The sequence below is a fragment of the Pogona vitticeps genome, chromosome 1, assembly GCF_051106095.1.
Source record: "Pogona vitticeps strain Pit_001003342236 chromosome 1, PviZW2.1, whole genome shotgun sequence".
Taxonomy (NCBI): Eukaryota; Metazoa; Chordata; class Lepidosauria; order Squamata; family Agamidae; genus Pogona; species Pogona vitticeps.
The window spans coordinates 331,838,745-331,855,240 of NC_135783.1; the positions used below are offsets into that span (position 1 = coordinate 331,838,745).

Below are 16,496 nucleotides of genomic sequence, written 5' to 3' on the forward strand. Positions count from 1 at the left end.
ATAATCAGATGTATTTTGGTTGCAGCATTCACTCAACCCTATCCCACTTTCATAGAATGACTAACATACAAATGTTCACTATAACATGTTTTTTCCCCAATTTTTCTGTTTATTTTTTTAAAGGTAACAAAAAATGGACATTTTTGGTTAAAATGAACAATAATCTGGATGAAGTAACCACTTCAAATGCTAAGAGGTTGGGTTCTTAGAAAATGATTAAGCCAGAGGAGACTATTGGCTATTTGACATGGAGCAAGGAGGTAGGAGGGCAAAAAGTTTATGCGTGATCCTATCCAGCACCAAAGAAGGATGCAAAGAAAGAAACAACACAGAAACCTTTGAACTGCTCCTTACAAAAGAATTCTTTATCGCCCAGTCTGTCAAACAATCAGAAAACTATTTTATTCACAGTATGGAATGAGAGGAATTGTAGCAATGTCAATGTGTGGAAGCTGAAAGCATACATCGGCCAACCAGTCCTGGTGGTGCTGAATCACAGACTGTATGAAATCTTAGAGGAACGGTGGTATTCAATCTCAGGGCACTGCCACTTCAAAGCACTTATGACCCTGAAGAGATTTTTGAGGTTTTCAAATAATATAAGAGAAATGAATAAAGTCACTGATAAACTGGTTGATTTTCAAGACATGTGGATTGTTTATTGAGCAGCTTTAAAAGTGGCACATATCAGGAACAGATCTAACCACTCATGACTCAGTTTCAACATAAACAGCAAAAAAGTAGCAAAAAAAAAATAAAAATAAAATCTAGTGGTGTTCCCAGGCTAAGAGAGCCATCATTACCCACCACCATCATCTTAGAAACTGCAGAGCTGGAAGGAACCCTACAGATCAAAGACTCCAGACCATGTCAAGGAAGCATCATGGGAAATGGAACTGCCAACCACTGGCTCTAAAGCCTGACACATAAACCACTGAGTTATCCAGAAGTTTCGTTTACTTAGGCAGGGGTCTGGTGGCACATCATGGTTACAGTATGATGGCAACACTGGTTAAGCCACACCTCTCCATAAAATGTGGCAGCTAACAATATTTTCATCAGATTAGAACTGACAAAAAGTCTGCTAGTCCAAGACCCAACAAACATTAGTATTGTTTCATAGGTGGGAAACATATGCCTGATATCAGTTTTTAATTCTGTGCTAGGGTCATGGATAAGAAAACTAGCACAAGGAGTGGGGGAAATTTGTAGCAAGGACCACTGCAGTGTCCAAGTGCTTTAGTTCTCTCTGAGGTGCATTTGCATTATGAGTGGTCAAGTTGCAACTGATTTATGATTACCTTGATTGGGTTTTGAAGATAAGTGAGATATTTAAGGAGTTGCTTACCAGCTCCACACACACCTCATGGGTTTCCATGGTTGAGCAGAAATCTGAACCCGGGCCTCCGGATTCCCAGGCTGTCACTCTATCATTTACATGACAGTGATGTGAAGTGCCTTTATATTACGAGACATTTCACTGTTGCTGTTGCTGTTGGCTGTCCAGGTAACCTCTGATTTATGGAAACCCTATGAACGAGTGATCTCCAAAATGTCCTGTCCTCAATAGCCCGCTCAACTCTTGCACACCCAAGCATATCCGACCAGATAGGCGGGATATAAAATCAATCAATCAATAAATAAAATAATTGTGGCTTCCTTTAGGGAATCAATCCATCTCATATTTGGTCTTCATTTTCCCCTTCGTTTTCTACCAGCATTACTGTCTCTTTCAGAGAATCATGCTTCTCCTGATGTGTCCAAAGAAGGACAGCCTCAGTTTCAATACTTTTGCCTCCAAACTATTTTGCCTCTGGGGTATTTTATTTTATTTTTATACCACCCCACTAGTGCAGAACCACTATTCTCATCAGTGCAGGAGCACTGGGGCAGACAATAATTCTATTAATGCTATGTCTCCCTGAAAACAATTAACAACAGCTGTTTCCATCCATGGTACATGCTAACCTTCTAATTTTAGAAGCTCACAACAATGTTCTTATTATTTAGGACCGGAACTTTAAAAAAGTGATGCTTTGCCTTTTTACAAAAAAAGAGAGGTCTGACAGCTATTGACATTCATCTCATGTGAGCATGTGGTTTTCTGGCTCTGGGAGTTTAGACACTGCAGAATAGACTTGACTCTGTATCCACAAACAATCCTTTGGCCTCCCCCTCTCTTCTTAAACACCGCCCTGCAATACATTGCAATTCTCTTGTAGTCAGAAAAATACCCATAAAATCCTACAACACTAGTTGTTGTTTTTTAAATCATTCTTATTCCTCTTGTCCTATTGTAGCCTGAAAAGAATATAGATATGCTGCGTTTAAATCTGGCAGCTCTAAAGAATGATGTTATGTTGCTCTATATCATTCTCTGTATCTTTTCAGTCAATATATTTTTCTCCTTCCTGAACTTATTTTTATTTATTGTATATTGGACGATCAACTGTAACAATCTGTACTTTCTATTTCTCATGACTAAAGTATTCTAACTTTCTGTGTCTTAGGGCCAGAATCCTAGTAGTGTTTGAGCAACATGTCAAGGCTAATTGATAATGAGCCAGAGTGCATCTCAGTTAGGAACCAACCAAAGCATGCCATTAGAGGCATCGTTATGCATACCTTATGCTAACACCATCAGGATTCTAGCCCATATGCTTATGTTTTTTTGTTTCTTCTTTTGTAGTGTTACTTCTTTACTGGTCACTCATTCATTGCAAATTAATATCTTGTGACAAATCTATTGGAAGAGTGGCAATCTATATTTAATTTATCTTTGATTCTATGTATTCTGCATTAGGAATTTTATTGAAGGGTGGTATAAAATGCATTAAAATTAAAATGTGCTCTGAACTCTACATAATATTAAAGCTACTACTCATAACAAAATCCATTTAAAAATGCAACATGATTTCAAAGGTAAAAACATTTAGAGTAGCATGTATTTTTGTAGGCTATAGCCTATTTGGGGCATATTATAGCTTATATCACAGTACCAGTGGGTCCCATTCTTCACTGACTCTGTTGAAGTTTCATAAGCAACTTTCTAAACATAGTTTCTTGGTATTTATTATAATTTACTCATAGATCCATTTAATAAGCTTAGCCAGTCTTCAAAGAGATTACAACCAACACAGAACATAATAAAGTTTCTTTCAATGGAGATACCAGAATGCATACTTTTATAAAAATATCTTATTTTCCTACCTAAAATATGTCCCTTAATTCAGGGGTCCCCAACCTTGATCACCCCACAGACCAACTGGGGAAGGCGGGGCACCTCCCGTGCTTGTGCACATGCGTGAACAAGACCACACACTCTTTCACACAAATGAGCGTATGCTCATGCGCATGCGCAAATGGTGGTGCAGCGCTTGTGCAGGCATGTGTGCGCGCGTGCGCATGCACAAACTGCAGAGCTGCGCTGGTGCAGGCGCGCTCACGTGCAAATGGCAGTGCAGCGCCCACACTGGCGTGCTGGAAAGACCGCACATGCACGACTCAGCTGTGCAGGATGAGTGCATGCAGGGGCAGGAGGTCTGTCTCCATGGCCTGGTCCAGCTCAGGCCACAGACTGCAGACCGGGGGTTGGGGACCTCTGCCTTAATTAGAATATTCAGTAATCTAATTTGCAAAGATGCGAAGACAGCCTCAGAGGAACAAATACACCAACCACCAAAGAGAAAGTTTATAGAATAGATATAGATATTGGAGAATTTCATTTAATCTGCATTTTTATGTGAACAGGTCTAATTTAAACTTTCTTTGAGCTGTGCGCTTTTCTGAATTTCTCCATTCAGTTCTTAGACAGAAAATCCAAACAAAATATAAATTTTAGGAGATTACACATTTGATATGTTTCTTTCAAGGGAGAAATTCACTCAAAATGCATATTTCATATTTAAACTATATACTGTAACGTAGATAAAATTTTTGTCAGCTTTTCTTAAAAAAATTGAATGAAACTGAATATGTGAGAGAGGACATAACATGAGACTAGAAAAAGGCTAATGCAGTCATCCTTAGATATGGGACAAAAACAAAGCAACACCAAAACATTATCCAACCAATGTACAAAACTCCAAATCTACTGGCCCGTCCTGCTTTTTGCCTTATCGTTTCAAGACAAATGATTCAAAATATTTCATTTCAAACTACCCTGGAACATATACATTTAGCATCCCAAAGCCCCCAATTACTTCTTTTATAGCCCTTTTCCTAGGAAGAAAATAAAAACTAGGAGGGAAAAAAATTACAACCAGCAACACTTAAAAAAACCAAAAAAAAAATGAAGATGCATTAAACCTACCCACATATTGTAGTTACAGGGCTGAACATTGCCTTCTATTATACATGGAGAAACCAAGCCAAAAATATGTACCTAATAGGTCAGGATCATTTAATACTAATTGAAACTATGAAAGTTGGAGGCAGTACAAAGTTTACTGAATTGATTTACTGATCTCCTTAGTCCTGTGAAACTATGGAGATTCTATAAAATTTAGTCATATTGAAATAGGTTCTATATTTTTAATTGTATTTTCATGTTATACTAATATATATAATAACAATATTTTATATATATAATAATAATATTTGAATATATCTGCTGGTCAGTGACAGTAATAAAAATCAATCAATCAAAACTATGAAACAGGAACAGTGCCTAAAAATTCAGTATTTCCCACACTGAATAAATGAGCAATTTCACACAGGAAGAAAACATGTTTCTGCAACACTATCTACAGCTACAGTCAATTTCTTCTGGTTTAGCCCAAATGCCTCCTTGTTGGCACCTATGAATTCATTTCGAAGCCATAATTAATAGGAGAGATGCAGCACTGCTGACACCTTCTGTCGCTTAATCCACATAGCTTCCATAGTGATGATAAAGCTACAACTTTTTATGATATCAGCTCTCTTCACTGTATGAAGAATCCATAGGGAAAATGCACAAAAAAACCACCTGTTTTCTAATCTGATAATGTGCATAGATGTCAGGTGAATCAAAATGTAACACACAATCATTATTTTACGTTTTGATATGCCCAGAGTATCTGAAACAGAAGTTGCCTTAAAGAGAGGACTTATTTTATCCTTTCTCAAAATGCTTAACAGGCCTAGATTCTGAAAATACATTTTCTTTGAGGTCAATGTGCAACAAGTTTTGAAAAGATTGTACTTTGTAGCTATGTCCAAATGCAGACTATCTTTCTTAACATGCATCAAGTCTTCTCCAACTGATACACTACCAGTGATACACAAAACATACCTTGCATGTAGGCCTCTATTTGTCTAATAAGCTCATAAGACTTTGACCGGTCCAGCAGTGTCCTAATAGCAGGGAGGGGGTCCAGAATGATAGTTTCAGGATGAGCATCAATATATTCCTGGGGAATGAAGAGAATTGACAATAAATAAGGAAAATGCTTTATTGGAAAGCAGACAGATGAACACTGCATGCAAGAGGAACACTGACTACAGAAGACCCCATGGAAAAGAATAAACCATTACATGAAAATCAGTTTCCCACGAGGAAGATGCCCTAGATTTAAAGAGCTTATGGTGTCTGTTCCTAGGATTAAAACTGCTATTTGGCCAGACTCCAGCAAAAACACCAGTTATTTTATGAACAACTATTAATAAAACTTCTGCTGCTCACCTCTTCACCCTTATCAGGCCCCTTCGCTTAACACTAATCCAGAAAGTATATATCCTGATACAACTACAGTACCTTACCCAAGTCCCAATTTTATCAGTAGCAGCCATCAATCAAATACTTGTTCTTATGTGAACAATTTCACAGCTAGACTGTGAGGTGCCATAAACAACATTTCCCATGGCTGGTTAGAAGATGCATAATTTTGGAACAGATTTTAATCTACAGTACCTTGTTCTTGGTTCTTTGAGACCTTTACTCCTAGAATATCTCTTTGTCACCAATATGCCTCCCACCCCTCAACCTTCAGTCTTCACTCATTAGTGCAGCAACCTTGATGCTAAGTGTCCACAGCTATATTTTCTTTGGGATTTCAAGAATGCAAAATGCAATGATAGGTACTTCACCTTTTAAAAGCCTTGGTTCACTCTACTTTGATAATTTTTATCTAATGCAAATCCTTTAAAAATAACAATATAATAGTAATAATAGTAATAGCTTTATTTTAACTTTAAAATTTTTCATTTTATATTGGTAAAGGTAAAAAGACCTAATGTAAAAATTCAACAATGGCACTTATTTTTTTAAAAAAATATCAAAAATTATTGTGACATTGAGTATAAAATAGATGTTTGAACCAATCTTTTCTTGGGCCTTGTTAATTCTTTCTCTGGAAGACCAAACATGCTTCTTTGGTCACATGTAGCTCATGGGACATGTATCTTATCCAGTATCAGCCCTACCATTAGGTATTAATTAGGATGGAGCCAGTGTATGTAGGCTACACAGGCTGCTATGCTAAGCTGTTGCCCTGAGGTGTGACAGAAAACATTTTCCTGTTGGCAGTTTTGAAGCAAAATCCAACATTTTGTCAAATTCTCTACATCGAGTGAGAATGTACATGGAATGGTGTCTTCCTATATTTTCTCCAGCTAGCAAAAATGTATTGAATTAACTTTCTCTGCAATGGAAGGTGGTTTTTTGTTGTCTTTGCCTTAGCCAGAAATATATTTTGGGTTGGCTTTGTTGTAAAATATGGATATGTGGAGGAAGACCTGACCAGAGAAGCATCACTTTTTAAAAAAATTTCATTGGCAAAACCCATTTGCCAAGTGACAATTGCATTTGCTTAATGACAATTTGGCCCCACAGTTCAATCATTGATACAATAGTGAAAGTGAAACCCTAGATGTCAAAACAGAAAGCCAAAAAATTCTATTCAAAGAATGAGTCTAATCTGTTCCAGAAGGGGGAAAAATACCCCCTACACAAAAAAAATAAAAATAAAACACTGCAAGCCCCATAGGGACGCACTGGGGCTTTGGAAAAAAAACAACAACAATGAAAAACAAACAGATCAAGCCTCGAAGTTGCTGGGGCTTAAAAACACAACCAAACAAACCAAATATAAAGCGCACAGAAAGCCCCATCGGAAGGCGCTGGGGCTGCAACCCCCCCCAAAAAAAACAGAGCACAGAAACATAATCCCCCAGCCCAAACCCACCCTGCAAAAGCCACCCAGAACAGTTTTTAAAAAGCAAAAAGCAGCACCTTACCTCACCACTCCAAAGCCCCCTCTGATGGCACTCAGTCCCCGGCTGACACCGAGGTGCCATGGCAGAGGGTGAGGCCGAGGTAAGTTACCAGAGCGCCCTGGCCAGGAGAAGCCTCTCCTTCCAGTGTCTGGAGAGGTAGATCACAGCGGAGGCGAGGCGGGCAGGGCAATGATGGTGGCCCAGGCCAGGCTCAGCCTTCTCCACTGGTGGGCGACTCCTGAGCAGCAGGTGGCTCGCCCGCCTCCCACTCCGTCACTGGCATTGGCTCCTCGCTGCCCTCTGCGGGGCCAATGCCGCCACTGCTGCTGGGTCCCAGGCCTTGGGACGGGGTTGGAGAGCCCCCCCGATCCTGGCTCCCAGAGGAAAGGTCCTCCCGTCTTCTCGCGGCGCTTCCCCACCAGGAAGAAGGTGGCGTCAGCGTGGGAGGACCCTTCCTCCAGAAGCCAGGATCGGGACTGTCTGTACCCCACGGCGAGACCTGGGACCCAGCAGCAGCAATGACGCCGCAGAGGCCGGCGATGAGTGCCGAGGCCTGACGCGGCCACCCCGGCGAGCAGCTGCCGAAGCCGGTGCCGGAGAGGGAGGCAGCATCGGGTGCCCCCAGTGGGCAAGCCACCTGCTGCTCAGGAGCCGCCCACTGGTAGAGAAGGGCAGCCAGCCCTCCCAGGAAGGAGGAGGCAGCGCAGGAAGACCCTTCCTCTGGGAGCCAGGACTGGGGACCCCTTCAGCCCACCATCAGTGCGGTAACACCCCTGCCCCCTTTCCCTAACTGTTGGGGTGAAAGAGCCACAAAGAAGCAGCCTCTTCGCCACCAATGGTTTGAATCCCCCGCCTTTTCCCCCCGCCTTCTCCTGGGTGTAACTTAAAGCTCCGGCTGCAAGTCGAAGCAAAATTTTGCCGCCAGAGCTGGTCGTAACTTGAAATGGTCATAAGTAGAGACGAATAAGTTGAGGCACCACTGTAGTAGACAAAAAAGTGATAGAAGGGGAACACACTTATCATCACTCTTCATTCAAAACCTAAGGTTTAAAAAGTTCAACTGTAAATGGATCAACTTCAGGACATCTAGCTAACAAATCAAGCTTTTGAAATGAATAAAGTAAAAAAAAAATCTAGTAGCAAACAAAAGAGTTTGGAAACTGCTGGAGTTGTCTACAGACTGTGAAGTGCTGCAATGTATATGATAGGGCACAAAGGCTATTCCAAAGAATATTAAATACTTCCCATTTTAACTGTAAAGCACAACTATTGTGTTTTTCCACGTGGTAGCAAAACTGCCTACCCTATGCTCATCAGTGGGGTCTGGAGGCACCTCTGTGCTGGGACCCACCCCCTCTGTTTCTGCTTCTGCTTCACAGATCTGAAGCAGTGGGTGCTGTTCCTCCTCACCTGCAAGCGGATCCAGAGTGGGGTGTGCATGCACACTGCAGGGCTTAGGAAATGGAGGGATAAAGCAGAAATGAAAGAACTGCAAGATCGTAGCCCTTTGATCCTGCGGCCCTTTCATCACTGCTTTACCCCTTCGTTTCCTAAGCCCTGAATGAAAGGGTAAATCAGCGATGAAATGGCTGCAGAATCGCAGCGATGAAAGGCCTGCAGAATCAAAGGGCTGTGATCCTGCAGCCCTTTCATCGCTGATTTAACCCTGCACTTCCTAAGGTCGCTGCTTTCCCCCTCCACTTCCACAGCCCTTTGATCCTGCTTTTGTGGGGTTTAGGAAGGGGAGGGGAAAAGCAGCGATCAAATTTTCTTATTTGGGGCTGGAAAAGTTGGGGTCATCTTATACATGGAAAAATACGGTAGTTCAGGAGCTAATGTGCTACTACCAACAAGCTTGCTTTTGACTAATACATAGCAGGCGATGAGCAATCCTTGGATATGGTTCTTCTTCCAAAATGATGCAATTTTGCTACAAATGAAGTGCGCTATAACCATGCCATCAAGAGAAATATATGACTTTTTAAAATGCAAGCAAGGAAAATACTCCGTCAAGCAACAACCAACTGAAATGGCTATATTAAGGCATTACTTATTTTTGGCTTGACCTTCGATTCTTCCAACTGTGTAATCTCCCTCCTTCAGTTTAGCCCAGAGAGTAAGACTGGTCAGGAATACCTGCCATCTTATGCAGCTAGCTAAAGGCTGTGTGTCCCTTGGAAGATGGAGACTTCTATTTTCAGAAAGGCAACAATGCTTGTAGAGCTACAGCAATCTTACTGCCAATTGTAGTTCATTTTAGTGCTAACACCAAAAACAATTCTGTCCATTTTACAGCAAAGGGTATACCACTTTTTACTGTAAAATTTGGCAAACTAGCTCATAATGGAAAAATACTTTTTTGGTCACAATTATTTAAAAACAATTATTTTAAAAAAACCAACGAAACTATTTTCAAATATTAATGCTTTAAATAAAACACAGTAAACAGTTGTAAAAGGCTGTTTCAAAAGTGACATCCTGAAACCTTTCCCTAAAACTGCAGTGGCAAATTAATCAGACAGGACATTTATACGCCTTTGCTGACAGATATTAACCCAGTAAAAGCATTCATCTATGTTGCCAGAAAGGAAAACAGAAGAAAGTGGTGCTGTACCAACATTTTGCAGCAGTAGCTACGGCAGCATCATCAACCCTTCACCCCACACCTAGTGGCAATCACTCATTGGGTTTAAACCATCGGGTGGGCTGTAAGAGGATCAAGGTGAGTTCATCCCTGAGAAATGGGTCACAGACTTTGAAATGAAACCACTGGATAGTCTTATTTCAGAACTGCAAATAGAAAGCAATCTATTAACTAGTGGGAGTCTTTTGTGCCGTGTTCCTTGTGCAAAACAGGATTAGGACTGAATTCATGTAGACAGTACTGACCTTTCAACTACCATTAGGAGCTAAGTTAGAACATTTTCATCATATTGTATAACAGTGAGAAACAGGCAACACTGTTTTTTTTTTTTAGCGGGACAACTTCAACCCTCCCAGCTCTTCTACAAAATTCCCCTCCTCTGATGCAGCACTCACATGAAAGGCACTGGCACAGGTCAACGAGAAGTGGAGTGGGGGAGACACACATCTCTTTCAGCAGAACAAAAAGATATAATTTTCTCAGTACAAGAGGTGTGTGGACGAACGTGTGTCTTGCTTTGCAAAAGAATTCTGCTCCCTTGCAGGATTGCCTTTCAAACAAGCCATGCTCTGTTTTAATGTAAAAAAGCATCACATTACCAACATTTAGTGGCAGTGGCTGTGAGGGCCTGAAGGGCACATCATATGCGACTCACATGTCATAAGGGCATACGTTGACCCATGCTGATTCAGACCAAACACCTTATCCAGCCATGCATCTGGTTATCACTTTAAACACAGCACTTAACTTAGTAGACAAGAGGTCCATAAAGTCGAATACCTAAATTTAGCCTGGAAAATGGCATTATGTGTGCTAATTTAGAGAGAAAAAGACAAGGAACAAAATCAGTAAAATGGAGCTAAATACACTCCAGCAGAGGATGGGGACTAAGGCAGCACAGATATGAAACAAGCAAGCCAGCAGCTACAGTGAAAGTTTCCTAATGAAGGGGAGTTTGGGCTGGGAGAACAAGTCACTCAGGGAGATAATGGTAAGCTTAAGGCAAAGAACATGGACAGAAGGAGTATGTGCACAATTATTTTGTTTACTCCTGCTCCATGAAAGCAAACTTTGGGAATAAATAATTCCATGTAAAAGAATTCTGGCACACCCAATTTCTGCACACGAGAAAATCTCTGCATGATGAAAACTCAGCTGCAACAACCAATCCAGCTAGTAACCCATAGGCAATTAGGCTTTGATCTCTTCCAAAGAGCAGGAGTTCATATGTGTCAGATAAACGTACAGCATGACAACATTCTATCACCTTTTCGGGCTAAAAACAACAAGGTGCACTATTGCCATGAACAGAACCGCCTTATGTGTTACGAACAGTTAATGTGCTTTTTTCTCCACACAGAAACCAAAGGCTGTAATCCAGCAGTAAACTATAACAAGAGTAGACTCAATGAATCTCACAGAGCAGCTGACTCACCAAACTGCTGCTAATTCAGTGGGCCTACTCTCGTTGCGACCTACTACTGGATTTCAGCCACTATGTTTTTGTACAGATTTTGCTCTGCAATCTGGCAAAGCCTATTTAGTTTAAAAAAAGAAAATCTAATCTTAGAATGTACAGAACGTGCCACACACTGTAAGCCCAAGCTACAAAGTTAATAGTGCCCACAGCAAAAATATTTTAAGATCATGTTAACAGAGATGGAAGAGAAAAAGAGGAAAGGGGAAATGGGGAAAATTAGAACATTTGCCAATTTATCTCTGAAACAGGTGATTCCATTTCTGAATATGAGGGGAAATGTACTACATCCCTAAAAAATAATCGTAGAGAGCAATATAAGGCAGCTTCTAACTGCTACTAAAGAACATGAATGCAGACGGTCTTGGATTCAATCCTTGCATCTCCCAGATACAGGCTGAAAAAAAGCCCGCTGTCTATTTAACCCTGCAGAGCTTCTGATAATCAGTGCTGACAACACCAGATCAGATCAGGTTATGATTTAGTATATTTGTTTGTGTCTCAGGAGAGCCTATTGGGGTATGTTTTTGCATGCTTTTGGATTGCAATTCCCAGAATTCTCCAAGAACTCCCAAGGCCTAACTGGTTTGGGTCCAAGCTATCTCAAGGACTGCATCTCTCTTTATGAACCTGCCCAAGAGAAGCCTTTCTCTCAGTCCCGGGCATGTTTGGTGGGGATACATGAGAGGGCCATCTCTGTTTCCTCATAGAAGAGGCCTCATCTTTGCTGTCTGTCTGACAAGCAGATTAAGGCCCTTCTTTTCAGGCAGGCCTTTCCATAGTGACTGGCTGGCTGAGAGGTGTTTTAAAAGGGGATGGTTTGTATTTTTGTTGCTTTTTTAGTAATTTTTTTTACCTAACACGTTTAATATGCTGTTTATTTTAACAAATATTTGAATAATTTTCAGTTTTTAGCTTTTAATATTGTGTTTTTAATGATCTTTTGACCTTTTTTGGGAGAAAGGCAAGTTAAAAGTATTTTAAATAAATAAATATGCAGAATTCTAGGAGTTGCAGGCCATGAACATTAACTGGAAGAAGTCTAGATTTTGGTCACATGACTGTAGTGACCGTGAAGCATTAGAGGGCAGGTAGTTTTTTGAGAGGCACTACCTAATGAAAAGAGAATACAGTGGTGCCTCGCTTAACGAGGATAATCCGTTCCAGCAAAATTGCTGTAGAGCGAAATCCTCGTTAAGCGAAATAAAAAATTCCATTGAAATGCATTGAAAACCCGTTCAATGTGTTCCAATGGACTGAATAACTCACAGTCCAGCGAAGATCCTCCATAGGGGCGGCCATTTTTGGTGCCTGTAAAGCGAGGAATCTGTCCAAAAACACAGCGGGGAGCCATTTTACACAGCGGGTGGACATTTTGAAGCCGCCGATCAGCAGTTTTAAAAACGTCCTCTAGCGAAGAATCGGTTCCCGAAGCAGGGAACCGATTGTCAGGAAGCGAATTTTGACTATTAAAACATTGTTCTGCAATTGCAAAACAGTCATCATATAGCAGTTTCATCGTTTAATGAGGTAATCATTAAGCGAGGCACCACTGTACTGTACTACAGTCCCATAATGCTTTGCAGCACCTATGGATCTTAGATAGCTTCACACATATCTTTCCTAATGCTTTATTGGCTTTTCTTGCAGAGAGAGCCTTGGGGAAGAATAGATGCATATCCTGAACTTCCTCTGAGAATTTTGAATTTTTGGCTGACGCTACCAGAGATCTAGCTGGAGAAATTCCCGCTCAATTCTGATAGCTGTAGTTAAAAAAAAAATTGAAAATCCCATGCCTATTTGTGACATTAAAAAATGCACAAAGACAAAAAATCACATTTAGCAAACTGAAATATTCTTTCATTCAAACTACAAATTAGAAATGTATTTTAAAAGGTGTCTCATGTACACTTTTCTAAACGTTTTGAACAAAATCCTGTTGCACAGTTAATACTGAGAGACAGGAAATGGCATAACTCACAGCAGCAAATTGCTGCTAAATAATGAATCCCTACAGTACTTGGATTTCTGGCAACCCGGCTGGGTAGTTTGGCACACAACCAGGAATACAAGCAGCATTCATCATTAATTAGTGGCAATTTCCCACCACATATAATAATCATTTCCCTTCTACTGAGGTTAACTAGGAAACACAATTTTTCAATTTGATCTTTAAATAATATATTTTATATGAATGAAGTACATAGTACAGTACATCTATCATTGCTTAAAATATAGAAGCAAAGGAACCAACTCATTAAATCTGACCAATTCTTTTTCTTACATAAATCAAGATGTATTACTTTAAGGCTATGTTATGTTGTTAAAGCATGGCAGTAAATAAAATATATTGTTCAGTGTTATTTTAAAGTAATTATACAGTTGGGGGGTTTGGACCATTTGCCCCTAGGCAGCTAGTCATTATGGATGTTTAATCAAAAATAATGCAAGGGAATTATATATAAGCATTCCAAGCAAAAATGGTATAAAGCACAGCAGTAGGTGAGCACTGTAGTCACAGTTCTCTCTGTGCTCTACACATTTTAAGCAATGACAAAAATCAATAATGTCTAAAGAACTGGCTGTGGTACTAAAAGCATTTTTGTAAAGGTGCCACATGTAGAATGTATTCCAGAAGACATCCAAGAGTCCATGTAACTTACGTGCTGCATCACAAGTGGAAAGGAATACAGTATGGATGGAATCTAATTTAAAAACAACAAAATTTGCCCAATTTGTATGTACAGAAAAGCAATTCTGGAAATACTGTCACTACAATGGCTGGGATAAAACTGTGTACTTCTGTATTCAATGCCAGTACAATCCCAATTCCTCTCCTGGGGACCAGAAATATCTCACTTACTTTGAAAACCCTATTAGGATCACTATAACTTGGCTATAACTATAACTTTTGGACAAAGTTCAAAATAGAGTAATCCTAGAACAAGCTGGAATTTTTATCATGTATACATTACTGAAATAGCAATGTCTCCGTTGGCTTGGGCATGTCATGAGAATGGCTGATGGTCGGATTCCAAAAGATCTCCTGTATGGAGAATTAGTGCAGGGAAATCTCCCCAGAGAGAAACAACAACTGTGATACAAGGATATCTGCAAGCGGGATCTGAAGGCCTTAGGAATGGACCTCAACAGATGGGAAACCTTGACGTCTGAGTGTTCAGCCTGGAAGCAGGCAGTGGGTCACGGGCCTCTTCCAATTTGAAGAGACCCTTGTCCAACAGGTGAGGCAAAGCGGCAGTCATGAAACTAGCTAAATCAGGGAGCTGCACAGGGGACAGATTGTATTTGTCTTCAGTGTGGAAGGGATTGTCACCCTCGAATTGGCCTTCTCAGCCACACTAGATGCTGTTCCAAGTCCTCTATACAGAGCACATTACCATAGTCCCTCGAGACTGAAGGATGCCTAATCTAACTTGGCTCTGAATTGGCAGCACTTAACAACAACAATAACCACCACACTACAAGTATTAATAACCCAGTTTTCCACAATATCATTAGGTTATAAAATGGTCTCTCTTGACAACTCTTCACTTTCTGGTGGCTGCAAAATCCACCTGCCACACCAGCTTATCATCCTGGTATGCCTGCTAACTGAACTAATTAACAGGTTTATAGTCCCATGCCTCCTTTAATTGATAATTTTCATTTTGCATCATCACCTGGTCATGGAGATCTGTATAAATACAGAGGGCATATATTTGCATTCTTAATGTCTGAAGGTGTGGATTTTCATCGAAGAAAGTTCACTTTGTTACAATACCACAATATTTTGCCTTTTTCCCTCCTGGGAGTGTAGGTGTGTGTGTATATATATATATAAAATTTTTAAACTCAAAACATATATACTCATTGGGCTCAGAAAAATTACTTTTTATATCGCTGTTGGTCATACTTGTTCGGGAATTCTGGGAGCTGTAATCCATAAAAGTAATGTTCAGAATGTTGGTCAAATCTTAAAACTCTTACAAATTAACAGTTATACTTCAAAGAATAGCTGTTACCTTAGTGCTGCCTCCTGCAAACTAGGAGAAAGCCTATGTTTTATTATTCTAAAATGCTAATTAGAACATAGTTTAATCTGTGTCACAGAGGACACCTAAAAGTGACAAGTAACTTAGATGAATGATGTTGGCACATCATTAGGTGTTGCTGAACTTTCACTTTTGCTATCAGCTCTCCAAAGAGAATATGGCTTAGGGGAGAGGCTTTTCATTGTGAAATAGACCAGGCGTACCGGAACAACTGTCATGTAATACTGTCAATGTTTTTTGTATCAGCAGCTATGGAGAAATTGGGCATGTATGACTGTACCTCTTCCCCATTTAAGACTATCAACACACATCCTATTTTTTACAGTTTGCAATCTCTTTCCCACTATGGTGATCAGTCATTTGATTTGGCAATTACACTGGGGATTCCCTCTGCAAGGACTGTTCTCTAATTGCTGGGGGCTTCTCTGTTAAACTGAGACTGACAGAAAAAAAAGGGGGGTGTTTACTCACAACAGTATCCCCTCTCCCCGGCTTCCTTTAATTTATGCACTGTTAATATGAAACAAACATTGACTACCCACAGGTTTTCAACTGGCAAGTGTAAGTAAAATGTACGTAGTAGAGTTAAATGTCATTTCACATGGATACACAATTTTCCTTTGATAAACAATAAATGAAATAAAAAAGCCAGGGCAACCATACTTAGTGGTGAATTCTAAGGGTAATCAGCTACTAAGCAATTTGGAGAGGTGAGATGAGGGGATTAGTGCAAACTGAGACGCAAAACCCAGGAAAGGCCCTGTATTATTCTACAGAATATGCAAAGGACTCTGTACCAACCATGATGATCAGGAACATTCACTCTTTTGTACTTGCCTTAATGTTATGCAAGAAGGCATATAAACCACATATAAGCAGGTGTATTTATTTATAAATTCACTTCAGATGTATAAAGTAGAATTATCTCTGCAAACAATAATTCCCTTGCTTTGTTTATCTGAAATTTGGCAAATGACTAGAACCTCTGAGCAAAGATCCTTCTGTTTTTATTTTGTTTAAATTGCCCTCTCCCCTTAATACCCAACAACGAAGAGCTTGTTTTCAGTGCAGCTATTTAATACTCTGAGCTCCACAGCCAAGAGCAAGCATTTTAAAGGTACAATAG

At 40.1% G+C, this 16,496-nt stretch overlaps 1 protein-coding gene across 2 annotated transcripts in view; it reads right to left on the bottom strand.

Moving 5' to 3' along the window:
- ITPK1 (inositol-tetrakisphosphate 1-kinase) overlaps positions 1 to 16,496 on the bottom strand; it is a 138,142-nt gene that overhangs the window by 36,599 nt on the left and 85,047 nt on the right. For both annotated transcript variants that reach the window (XM_020802209.3, XM_078383739.1), the window contains one exon: positions 5,276 to 5,393. In XM_020802209.3, the coding sequence (XP_020657868.1) occupies positions 5,276 to 5,393 (118 nt within the window). The remainder of the gene's footprint in view (positions 1 to 5,275; positions 5,394 to 16,496) is intronic.